Source organism: Heptranchias perlo, chromosome 16 (genome assembly GCF_035084215.1).
Source record: "Heptranchias perlo isolate sHepPer1 chromosome 16, sHepPer1.hap1, whole genome shotgun sequence".
Taxonomy (NCBI): domain Eukaryota; kingdom Metazoa; phylum Chordata; class Chondrichthyes; order Hexanchiformes; family Hexanchidae; genus Heptranchias; species Heptranchias perlo.
The window spans coordinates 40,960,392-40,973,553 of record NC_090340.1 but is presented as its reverse complement, the minus strand read 5'-3'; the positions used below and the strand labels follow the sequence as shown (position 1 = coordinate 40,973,553).

General features: G+C 44.3%; 1 protein-coding gene across 7 annotated transcripts in view; it reads right to left on the bottom strand.

Annotated features, from left to right (window-relative positions):
* Positions 1-13,162, bottom strand: part of banp (BTG3 associated nuclear protein) — a 242,214-nt gene that overhangs the window by 190,993 nt on the left and 38,059 nt on the right. For all 7 annotated transcript variants that reach the window (XR_010965968.1, XM_067998009.1, XM_067998010.1 and 4 more), the window contains exons 2-3: positions 11,284-11,397; positions 7,108-7,214 (exon numbers count right to left, since the gene is read on the bottom strand). Coding sequence is in view for 6 of the 7 variants with exons in the window: in XM_067998009.1 (XP_067854110.1) it covers positions 7,108-7,214; positions 11,284-11,350 (174 nt within the window). In the remaining variant the exon portion in view is untranslated. The remainder of the gene's footprint in view (positions 1-7,107; positions 7,215-11,283; positions 11,398-13,162) is intronic.

Here is a 13,162-nt window from a genome sequence, read left to right as displayed (position 1 = left end):
CTCCATATCTGAGCCACACGGGCCAAAAACATCCAAAGTTTGATGCTCAATCTGTGCTGAGTTAGCTTATCTCAGCCAGGACAGCAGCAGGGTTAATGAATTGGGATAGTGAATGGAAAACATTGAAGAGAGTTCTCTGATTGTTATACATCAACCCGTACCAGGTGAGGATGGGTTTGGGCTTTGATGTCCTCCACAATCAGATAGCTTGTTTGCACTCGCTGTGGGGGTTCATTCATGAATAATGAACAGTTGGGTGAGGTATTGGAGGGTGATTCCAGGAGGGAATCAACTCATACAGGAGGGTGGAAAGGAGAAAAAATTAGTAACAGAAAAATCCAAATTTTACAGCATAGAAGGAGGCCATTTGCCCCCCTTTACTTACGCTGGCTCTCGGAAAGAGCTATTCACTTAGTCCCATTCTCCTCCTCTTTTCCCATACCTTTTTAAATTTTCTTTTCCAAATATTTATCCACTCCCCTTTTATAAGCTATCATGGATACTGTTTCTATCATTGTTCTAACAACCCTCTGCAAAACAAAACTTTCTCCTATAACTGTGAAAACCTCTATTTGATCTCCTTTAGAGCCTTTGCTCTAATGAAAAACACCTGATTTCTCTAGTTTCTCCTCATAACACAAGCCTCTCATCCCTGGGATTGTCTTAGTTGAACCGCTTTATGCACATTCTCCATCTCCTTCATATCCGTCCTAAAGTAAGGCACCCAAATCTGGGCAATTGTAGGGAAAGGTAAACAGCCTCAACTGATACGGTGAAAGTGGAATTTAAAACATAACTAAAAGCTACTTTTGCCAAGTTTCTGCAGTCAGAAGAAAATGCACACATCTTGATCTCGTCACATTATAGTTTGGTATCAAAAGAAAATGGAAATAGAAAGACTTAAGCTTAAGTTGCCAAGATAGTTTGCGAAGTACAGAGAGCTGTGAATTCACACCTCAGTGCAGTGGGCTCTTTGGGAGAGAGCAGCACAAAGCTCCCTATTAAAGATGCATGCATAAATACACGTTGCGTGGTAAATAAGGTGGGTGAGCTGTAGGCACAAGTCGCCACATGGGGCTATGTTATAGTGGCAATAACAGAGACCTGGCTCAAAAAAGGGGAGGATTGGGAAGTTAATATTCCTGGCTACAAGATTTTCAGGAAAGATAGGGAAGGAAAGAAAGGAGGTGGGAGAGGGGTGGCAGTAGTGATCAAAGAAACTATTATTGCACTGGAAAGGGATGATGTAGTTGAGGGGTCAAAGACAGAATCTATTTGGTTAGAATTAAGGAACAATAGAGAAGTGATTACACCACTGGCTGTACACTATAGGGCACCAAATAGTGGGAAGGAGATAGAGGAGAGCATTTGCAGGCAAATTACAGAAAGATGCAAGAACTATAGAGCAGTGATAATGGGGGACTTCAATTATCCCAATATATACTGCGACAGGAACAATGTAAAGGGGAAAGAGGGGGACGAATTCCAGAATTGTGTTCAAGAGAACTTTCCAGAACAGTATGTTTCCAGCCCGACCAGGAAAGAAACAGTGCTGGATCTAGTTCTGGGGAATGAAGTGAGGCAGGTGGAATATTTTTCAGTGGGGGAGCATTTGGGGCACAGTGATCATAATATCATTAGGTTTAGCGTAGTTATGGAAAACGACAAGGAACAATCAAATGTGAAAATGTTTAACTGGAGGAGGGCAAATTTCAGTGGGTTAAAAAGGGATCTTGCCCTGGTGGATTGGAATCAAAATTTGGTGTGCAAAACAGTAACTGAACAATGGGAGGCCTTCAAGGAGGAGATGGTTTGGGTACAGAGTAGATATATCCCAACCAGGGGAAAAGGAAGGACATCCAAAGCTAGAGCTCCCTGGATGACTAAAGATGTAGAGATTAAAATGGAACAAAAAAAAGGGAGGCTTATGGCGAATATAAAATTCATAATACAGTAGAGAACCAGGCTGAATACAGAAAGCACAGAGAAGATCTAAAAAAGGGAATAAGGGGAGCAAAGAGAGAGTATGTTAATAGATTGGCGGCTAACATAAAAGGGAACTCAAGTCTTCTATAAACATATAAATAGTAAAAGGGTAGTCAACGGAAGCGTGAGACCGATTAGGGACAAAAAAGATCTTCTTGTGGAGGCAGAGAGCATGGCTGAGGCACTAAATGAATACTTCACATCCATCTTCACTAGGGAAGAGGATGCTGCCATTGTAGCAGTAAAGGAGGAGGTAGTAGCGATATTAGATAGGATAAAAATAGATAAAGAGGAGGTACTTAAAAGATTGGCAGTACTCAAAGCAGAAAAGTCACCCGGTTGAAATGGGATGCATCCTAGGTTACTGAGGGAAGTAAGGGTGGAAATTGCAGAAGTTCTGACCACAGTCTTCCAATCCTCCTTAGATATGGGGTACTGCCAGAGGACTGGAGGACTGTATATGTTACAACCCTGTTCAAAAAGGGGGGAGAGGGATAAACCCGACAATTACAGGCCAGTCAGCCCAACGGCGGTGGTGAGGAAACTTCTAGAGACAATAATCCGGGACAAAATAAATTGGCACTTGGAAAAGTATGGGCTAATAAATGAAAGTCAGGACAGATTTGTTAAAGGAAAATCGTGTTTGACTAACTTGATTGAGTTCTTTGATGAAGTAATGGAGAGTTGATGAGGGTAGTACGGTTGATGTTGTGTATACGGACTTTCAAAAGGCAACGGATAAAGTACCACATAATAGACTTGTTAGCAAAATTAAAGCCCCCCATGGGATTAAAGGGACAGTGGCAGCATGGATACAAAATTGGCTAGAGGACAGAAAGCAGAGAGCAGTGGTGAACAGTTGTTTTTCAGACCGGAGGGAAGTATACAGTGGCGTTTCCCAGGGGTCAGTATTAGGGCCACTGCTCTTTTCGACATATATTAATGACCTGGACTTCAAAGTTTGCAGATGACACGGAACTTGGAAATGGAGTAAACAATGTGGAGGATAGTAACAGACTTCAGGAGGACATAGACAGACTGGTGAAATGGGCAGACACATGGCAGATGAATTTTAACGCAGAGAAGTGTGAAATTATGTATTTTGGTAGGAAGAATGAGGCAAGGCAATATAAACTAAATGGTACAATTTTGAAGGGGTGCAGGAACAGAGAAATCTGGGGATGCACGTACACAAATCTTTGAAGGTGACAGGACAAGTTGAGAAGGCTGTTAAAAAAGAATATGGGATCCTGAGCTTTATTAATAGAGGCATAGAGTACAAAAGTAAGGAAGTTATGCTAAACCTTTATGAAACACTGGTTAGGCCTTAGCTGGAGGGTACTGTGTTCAATTCTGGGCACCACACTTTCGGAAGGATGTCAAGGCCTTGGAGAGGGTGCAGAAAAGATTTACTACAATGGTGCCAGGGATAAGGGACTTCAGTTACATGGAGAGACTGGAGAAGCTGGGGTTATTCTCCTTAGAACAGAGAAGGTTAAGGGGAGATTTGATGGAGATGTTCAAAATCATGAAAGATTTTGACAGGATAAACTAGGAGAAACTGTTTCCAATAGCAGATGGGTTGGTAACCAGAGGACAAAGAATAAAGGTGATCGTCAAAAGAGCCAGAGGCGACATGAGGAAACTTTTTTTTTACCCAGCGAGTTGTAACGATCTGGAATGCATTGCCTGAAAGGGTGGTGGAAGCAGATTCAATAGTAACTTTCAAAACGGAATTTGATAAATACTTGAAGGGAAAAACTTTACAAAGCTCTGGGGAAACAGCAGGTGTATGGGACTAATTGGATAGCTCTTTCAAAGAGGCGGCACAGGCACGATGGGCCGAATGGCTTCCTCCTGTGCTATACCTACTATGATATCATTGCAGTAGCATAGAAGTGCTGAGCCCTGTGGGGAAGATATTTAACTTTTAAAAAAGAAATACATTGATTCATATTTTTCAGGGCCAATGTGGTGTTCTAACCAATCGCTCACTACTTCAGTACTGAGGATTTGTTACTCTACTGGAGCAACAACACAAAAATGGGACTTAATTACAGCATTTAAACTTTCTTGCAATATAGAATATACAACCATCGGATTTTAAATTCTCTTTTAAAAAATGCACTGCATCAGATGTTAGTACTTTAATCACAAAAATTTGTAATTATTTCCCCAAAAATAGTTTGGAAGATGATGTACTTATGAAGCAAAAAATAATGTCTTTTTTATATCAGAGATTTGTAAGTTCCTCCCTTCACTGGATATGCAGCAAAGTCACCATCTAGTGGATTAAATTTAGTATGGCACTGATTATTTAACCAATGCTACCATCACCATAATAATGGCCCAGAATTTGCTGGAAAAATAACGGCAAGTTCACAGCACTCACGGCTATTGCCCCACTCCAGCAAATTCTGGGCCATTGAAACATTAAGTTAACAGAGCATAACAAAGACGAGGAAAGGTCATTTCGGTGTCAGCCATGACTCAGTGGTGGCACGCTCAATATCGTGGGTTCAAACCCCACTCCAGAGACTCCAGCACATAATCTAGGCTGACAGCAGTGCAGTACTCAAGGAGTGCCAGCTTCCAAGTTCCTAATTTTAGCCATACTGCAAAAGGTAAAATCCAGATGTCGTCCCATGGGGTGGAGGAATCCTCCTGACAACCGCCTAAGATGGCACTGTCAGTGGCTTGGAAACAGCACTAACTCCAACTCTTTGGCATGATAAATGAGTGGTCACAGTCACAAAAATTAGTACAATTAGAACTAATTAAAACTACAATATTCCTAATTAACAGAACTTCTCAACAGTTTCACAGAAGTGGCAGAATGCAGGCTTATGCCTGCGATTCCCAAAGCACAGTTCATTATTTTCTCAGGGCCATCACTGTGTTCAGGAAAGTAGGATGACTGTTTCCCTACAGGGAGGAAGGGAAAATGATATGGTAGACTACCAGAGACCACCCTGTGTAGCTCAAAATCAACACTGCAGAGCCATTCTCTCATTGGATATTGCTGTGCAACCAATGAAGGAGGGGAATAACTCATTAGTTTATTTTTTTAAAAATTCTCAATCAGGTACCAACTTTTTGCAGACGCTAAGGGCTCAATTTTGAAATTGTGGCGGGTTGGCAGCAGGGGGCGGGGGGGGAATGAAGGTGCGCATGGCAAACCCGAATAAACAAAACTTACCGTTTTCGACGCGATCGCATTGTAATTGATGGTGATTAACGTGCTCTCCGGGTTTCGTGTCTGGCAGCTAGCTTGATTGACAGGCTGGCTGCCGTCAGGAGCAGGAATGCGGGGGGTGGGGAGAGAGAAAAAGAGAGACCGAGACGTCATCTGGCGCTGGAATGGTAGATCGGGGGAGAGGGGAGAGGAGGAGATCAGGGGACATCACGGGGGGGTGAAGAGGGGGACATCGGGGGGGTGGGGGGGGTGCAGAGGGGGACATCGGGGGGGGGTGAAGAGGGGGACATCGGGGGGGTGTGAAGAGGGGGACATCGGGGGGGGGGGTGTGAAGAGGGGGACATCGGGGGGGTGTGAAGAGGGGGACATCGGGGGGGTGTGAAGAGGGGGACATCGGGGGGGTGTGAAGAGGGGGACATCGGGGGGGTGTGAAGAGGGGGACATCGGGGGGGTGTGAAGAGGGGGACATCGGGGGGGTGTGAAGAGGGGGACATCGGGGGGGTGTGAAGAGGGGGACATCGGGGGGGTGTGAAGAGGGGGACATCGGGGGGGGGTGAAGAGGGGGACATCGGGGGGGGGTGAAGAGGGGGACATCGGGGGGGGGTGAAGAGGGGGACATCGGGGGGGGGTGAAGAGGGGGACATCGGGGGGGGGTGAAGAGGGGGACATCGGGGGGGGGTGAAGAGGGGGACATCGGTGGGGGGGTGAAGAGGGGGACATCGGGGGGGGTGAAGAGGGGGACATCGGGGGGGGGTGAAGAGGGGGACATCGGGGGGGATGAAGAGGGGAACATCGGGGGGGATGAAGAGGGGGACATCGGGGGGGGTGAAGAGGGGGACATCGGGGGGGGTGAAGAGGGGGACATCGGGGGGGGGTGAAGAGGGGGACATCGGGGGGGGTGAAGAGGGGGACATCGGGGGGGGTGAAGAGGGGGACATCGGGGGGGGTGAAGAGGGGGACATCGGGGGGGGTGAAGAGGGGGACATCGGGGGGGGTGAAGAGGGGGACATCGGGGGGGGTGAAGAGGGGGACATCGGGGGGGGGTGAAGAGGGGGACATCGGGGGGGGTGAAGAGGGGGACATCGGGGGGGGTGAAGAGGGGGACATCGGGGGGGGTGAAGAGGGGGACATCGGGGGGGGTGAAGAGGGGGACATCGGGGGGGGTGAAGAGGGGGACATCGGGGGGGGTGAAGAGGGGGACATCGGGGGGGGTGAAGAGGGGGACATCGGGGGGGGTGAAGAGGGGGACATCGGGGGGGGTGAAGAGGGGGACATCGGGGGGGGTGAAGAAGGGGACATCGGGGGGGGGTGAAGAGGGGGACATCGGGGGGGGTGAAGAGGGGGACATCGGGGGGGGTGAAGAGGGGGACATCGGGGGGGGTGAAGAGGGGGACATCGGGGGGGGGGTGAAGAGGGGGACATCGGGGGGGGGTGAAGAGGGGGACATCGGGGGGGGGGGTGAAGAGGGGGACATCGGGGGGGGGTGAAGAGGGGGACATCGGGGGGGGGTGAAGAGGGGGACATCGGGGGGGGGGGGGGGGGAGGGGGTTGGTAATCGGAGAGGGAGACATCAGATATCAGAGCAGGGTGGAAAGGTAGGTTGAGTTTGTGTTTTAACTTCATGCAATGGTTTTTTATTTAATTTATTTTGTATCTTTTTGCCTGATCTGGCCCTTCGCACCCTAAGAATCGAGCCCTAAGGATTAGTTCATGTGCACAGAGATGAGTTGAGGTTAAAAGAGTTTAAGCTATGAAACTGACAAAATGGAATTATGTGCAAACTTCAAACTTCAGAAAATTATGCTAACTTCCAAAAGCCATTTTTCCACAGTTTCACATATTTGAACTGTAATTAAGCAATAACTTCAAAACAGTGATCTTGTAAAATCTTAATCTGACAAAAGCATACTCTCTTCCGATTTTACCTTTATTGTGGCATCTTGGATAGGCTGCCCATTTGAAATTTCTACTCGTTGACGTTTAAGAGCTGGTTGTACAACCCCATCCTCAGGCTGATGATTCTCCAATACTTCTGAAACAGATGAAATCAGTTACACATCTTCAGTATTTATATATATTACGACAGAGGTTCCCAAGTTTTTTTGACCTGCAAACCACATAGCTAAATACCATGGAGCCTTGTTGGAGCTGGGGGGGGGGGGCGGGGAAGGGTCACATATAAACGTTAATGTTCCCTTTAATTTGTACAAATCTTTGTAACAGATTTGATGCAGGAGTGGTCCTCCGAGCCCCAAAAGGAAAGCATAGGCTTCCCCCTTCCACAGATTTGCCTCCCTTTCCACCAATCATGAGACCCATGCGGGATGGCCCTGGCAGCCAATCCCGTCACTTGCCTGGTCTTGGCAGACAGCCTCCAGGCCATGCGATTTTCTGCCGCTTCCTGCCAACTTCGGCCAGCCAGATTTATACGAGACCTGGGAGTTAGAGTACCCTGGGCCTCATTTCTGCAGCAGTGGGTGAGTTTCTAACGGATAGCGCTGCTCACCCACCAAAAACTGGCTCGAAGTTAAAATCGGGGCCATTGATTCATTGTGATATGAAAGTATGACAGCAAATTTGATCCCAAATGACTAGATTGAAATTGTGGCCTGAAAAATTATCACTATAAAAGGACTTCAATCTTAAAAGTAGAAAACTATAGTGTACAAATAAAGAAAATATATCGTACTGAACAATTGTAAACCAATGACGGGTTAGTAAAATAATTTATTTTGATTTACAGACAGAGGACAATGTACTTCCTTATCAACAAATGACACATTGCTAGGCAGTTTTCTTATAAAAAGACAGGAAAGGAAATATTTGTCTGTGGGGTCAAACCAGGCCAGTCTTGTGCGCCTTTTAGCAGCTGGATTACAGAACAGCATTGCTTGTTGGATCTAAACTTAATGTAGCAATGATAAGCTGATAACTGTTCAGCCAAAATTTGTAGTCCGGAAGCTGCTTCAAGTGGAATTCCTTTCTTCGGCCTCAGTTTCAACACAAGTGGTTTATGATCTGTCATCAAAATAAACTTCCTACCATTAAGAGAACACCAATGAAAGTAGTAAACGGTTCAGTATCGTTTTTTTTTAAAAGTCATTTTCAGTGACAAGGATGGGATGCACCCTAGGTTGCTGAGGGAAGTAAGGGTGGAAATTGCAGAGGTGCTGACCATAATCTTCCAATCTTCCTTGAATATGGCAATGGTGCCAGAGGATTGGAGAACTGCAAATGTTATACCCTTGTTCAAAAAAGCGTGTAAGGATAAATCGGGCAAGTACAGGCAAGTCACTTTAACCTCGGTGGTGGGGAAGCTTTTGGAAACAACAATCCAGGACAAAATTAATAGTCACTTGGACAAGGGTGGATTAATAAAAGAAAGCCAGCACAGATTTGTTAAAGCAAAATCGTGTTTAACTAACTTGATTGAGTTTTTGATGGGGTAACAGAGAGGGTTGATGAGGGCAATGCAGTTGATGTTGTTTATATGGACTTTCAAAAGGCATTTGATAAAGTGCCACATAATAGGTTTGTTAGCAAAATTGAAGCCCATGGAATAAAAGGGGCAGTGGCAGCATGGATACAAAATTGGCTATGTGACAGGAAACAGAGAGTAGCAGTGAACAGTTGCTATTCGGTATACAGTGGTGTTCCCCAGGGGTCGATACTAGGACCACTGCTTTTTTTGGTATATATCATTGACTTGGACTTGGGTGTACAGGGCACAATTTCAAAATCTGCAGAGGACACAAAACTTGGAAGCGTAAACAGTGAAGAGGAGAGTAATAGACTTCAAGAGGACATAGACAGGTTAGTGGAATGGGCGAACACATGGCAGATGAAATTTAACGCAGAGAAGTGTGAAGTGATACATTTTGGCAGGAAGAATAAGGAGAGGCAATATAAACTAAATGATACAATTCTAATGTGGGGAGGGAGGAACAGAGACCTGAGGGTTTATGTGCACAAATCTTTGAAGGTGGCAGGATAGGTTGAGAAAGCAGTTAAAAAAGCATATGGCATCCTGGGCTTTATAAAAAGAGGCATAGAGTACAAAAACAAGGAAGTTATGTTGAACCTTCATAAAACACTGGTTCAGCCACAGCTGAAGTATTGTGTCCAATTCTGGGCACCGCACTTTTGGAAAGATGTGAAGGCCTTACAGAGGGTGCAGAAGAGAGTTACTAGAATGGTTCCAGGGATGAGGGACTTCAGTTACATGGATAGACTGGAGAAGCTGGCGTTGTTCTCCTTGGAGCAGAGAAAGTTAAGAGGAGATTTGATAGAAGTTTTCAAAATCATGAAGGGTTTAGATAAAGTAAATAAAGAGAAAATGTTCCCATTGGCGGAAGGGTCGAGAACTAGAGGACCTGGGATGAGGGGGTTGTCCTATGAGGAGAGATTGAGTAGAATGGGCCTATATTCTCTGGAGTTTAGAAGAATGAGAGGTGATCTCATTGAAACATTTAAGATCCTGAGAGGGCTTGACAGGGTAAATGCTGAGAGGCTGTTTCCCTTGGCTGGAAAGTCTAGCACCAGGGGGCATAGTCTTAGGATAAGGGGTCGGATATTTAGGACTGAGAGGAGGAGGAATTTCTTCACTCAGAGGGTTGTGAATCTTTGGAATTCTCTACCAGAGGGTTGTGGATGCTCAGTCATTGAGTATGTTCAAGACTGAGATCGATAGATTTTTGGACAATAAGGGAATCAAGGGATATGGGATTGGGCGGGAAAGTGGAGTTGAGGTCGAAGGTCAGCCATGATCTTATTGAATGGGGGAGCAGGCTCCTGTGGCCATATGGCCCACTCCTGTTCCTATTTCTTATGACACAGATTTAAGGTGATTACCAAAAAAAACAAAGACAATGTGAGGGGAAACATTTTTATGCAGCGAGTAGTTATGATCTGGATTGCACTGCCTGAAAGGGTAGTGGAAGCAGATTCAATCGTTGCTTTCAAAAAGGAATTGGATAAATACTTGAAGGGAAAAAATTTGCAGGGCTACGGGGAAAGAACATGGGAATGGGACTAACTGGATTGCTCTTACAAAGAACCGGCTCAGGTTCGATGGGCTGAATGGACTCCTTCCGTACTGTAACCATTCTATGATTTTAAATCAGGTTACTCACAGATGGAGGACTGGACACTTTTATTAAAATGCTTATTTTTAGCTGTATTAATAAAAGTGGTCCAGGTTATCACTCTTAAATACATTAATGAATTTTTTTTTCTTGCCAATAAAAAGTTAATGATTACCTTCTGTAACACTGCCCAATTGCACTGATACATGCAAGATTTTGTGTTTGTGATTATACAAATGATTTTTATCAGAACTTCGAACTGTAACCTAACCAGAGCAATTTCAAATGCATTTTGGGTGCAAAACTCTACCCCACTGTATCTGACAGGGATAGAAAATGGAATTATCAAACACAGTTAAAATAAGACAAACATTACAGTAATAAAGCTATGTTGACATCTGCATAACATTATTACTGTATTGTATTATTGGTCAGTAAACTAGATCAAGAGAAAAACCTCTCAAGGTTTGAAATCATACTGTGTAAATATATAAGCTGCCTGATTTTAGTTAACTGTGATTCAATCAAAAGCAACAATTTGAACCATAAGTCCTTCAGGAATCTTTGATTTTCACTTTAGTGCCATGGTCAGTTATCGTAACAACAGCACACAAACAGTATGTAGATCTTTGTTAACGACAGTGTTACAGTGTTTTAAGAAACATAGCTTCAAGGAACACAACTAACTTCAATTTTTGGTAATATATCCCAGCTCTCATTAACTGCTTAGCTACTATGATATTAACTTTGCTTTTTTCAATAAAGTTTACATTTTTCAATTTATTCATAGAATATTAACATTTCAGGCTGAATTTTTCATTCCTGCAATATTTAACATTCTTAGAAATTACTGTAGGTGATGAAAGAAAAGTTATATGAAAAGAAAAGTTATATGAAAAGAAAAGGTAATTTAGTACTTATAGTATTGAACACTAGTCTAAGATTATTTTTTACATATTTGGTTAAAATTGACCATCACTTCACAAATACTATCCCTGCTATTATCCTATAGCTTACCTGCTTGATCTGTCAAGTCGTCAACTGCAATCTGAACCACATCTGTCAAATCGTGTTCTGACATCATCTAGTTACCACCCAGAATCAGCCTCCACTCCAACGCCCCACTTCAGTCTGAAATATATAACCGATAAGAACAAAGATAATAATGTTAATTTGACTATGCTATAATTAACATTAGTCTTAAAGAAATAATGGTCAGACAATCATTACATTTCAGTTAAAAAGCTTCTAATACAGCATTTACTCCATTAGCAATGCACTGCCTCATCTCCTGGTCAGCCTGGTTGACAAACCAACTCCAGCAGCGATGTCCAAGGTCAGCATCAAAGCACCTTATAAAAATCCCCTCTGGCTAGTACCCCTAAATAACACAAAAATGCCTCATCCCAAACGCCATCAATTCTGAAACCCAATTAGTTGCACCCCACATTTTGCAATACACGAATATAGGGTTGAGAAGGAGGCTATATTATTGGTATGCGTGAGCCTCATTTAAATAATATAATTCAACCAATTAAGCCTAATGTTGAATTTCACAACTCTCGATGCAGCTATGCTGACAAAATTTGTCTCACCCATAAAAACTGGACACAAGACTGCTGAGCAGGCACGGCCTGTTTTGGATTGCTTCTTAAAACGAAGAAGCTGCTGTTTCTGTTGTTGAAATGTATTTTTTTGGCTGGAAGCATTTTTCGACAACTGCACTAAACATCTTGGAAATACTTTTTCCTTCCCCAGTTCTAGCTTTTACAGAAGTCTTCATTTGCTAAGTTGCAATTTCCAGTCTTCCTAAATCCTGATACAGTACAAGTGCACCTAACAAGGTTAAGATGGCAGGATGAACCGTGCATGTTAATGTTGCATAACTTGCTTGAGAAACAGATCCTGTGTGCCACATCATTACGGGCAAAGAGCAACTGCGCAAAGGAGGGTGCACTTACACTTCTCCTGAAACCTGCACTGAATTATTCAGCCACCACCCTCCAGGTAACTTATAAGAACATAAGAAATAGAAGCAGGAGTAGACCATACGGTCCCTCGAGCCTGCTCCACCATTTAATAAGATCATGGCTGATCTTCGACCTCAACTCCACTTTCCCGCCCAATCCCCATATCCCTTGATTCCCTTAGAGGGCTTGACAGGGTAAATGCTGAGAGGCTGTTTCCCGTGGCTGGAGAGTCTAGAACTAGGGGGCATGGTCTCAGGATAAGGGGTCAAAGGACTGAGATGAGGAGAAATTTCTTCACTCAGAGGGTTAAGAATCTTTGAATTCTCTACCCCAGAAGGCTGTGGATGCTCAGTCGTTGGAGTCTTGAATGTACTCCAACGACTGAGCATCCACAGCCTTCTGGGGTAGAGAATTCAAAGATTCTTAACCCACTGAGTGAAGAAATTTCTCCTCATCTCAGTCCTTTGACCCCTTATCCTGAGACCATGCCCCCGAGTTCTAGACTCTCCAGCCACGGGAAACAGCCTCTCAGCATTTACCCTGTCAAGCCCTCTTAGAATCTTATGTTTCAATAAGATCACCTCGCATTCTTCTAAACTCCAGAGAGTATAGGCCCAATCTACTCAGTCTTTCCTCATAGGACAACTCTCTCATCCCAGGAATCAATCTAGTGAACCTTCGTTGTACCGCCTCTAAGGCGAGTACGTCCTTCCTTAGGTAAGGAGACCAATACTGCACACGGTACTCCAGGTGTTGTTGTTGACTGGGGCAGTTTTGTTCATATTGCTCCTTGCAATCGTCGTCATGATCCAAATGGTTGTTTTGCCAGGTTTTGTAAATGGCTTGACTCCTTTTTCAAATGAAAGGGAGGGATTTGACTCACAAAATTTGGCATTGTGAGCTCTTCCCCTACTATTGCAGGTGTC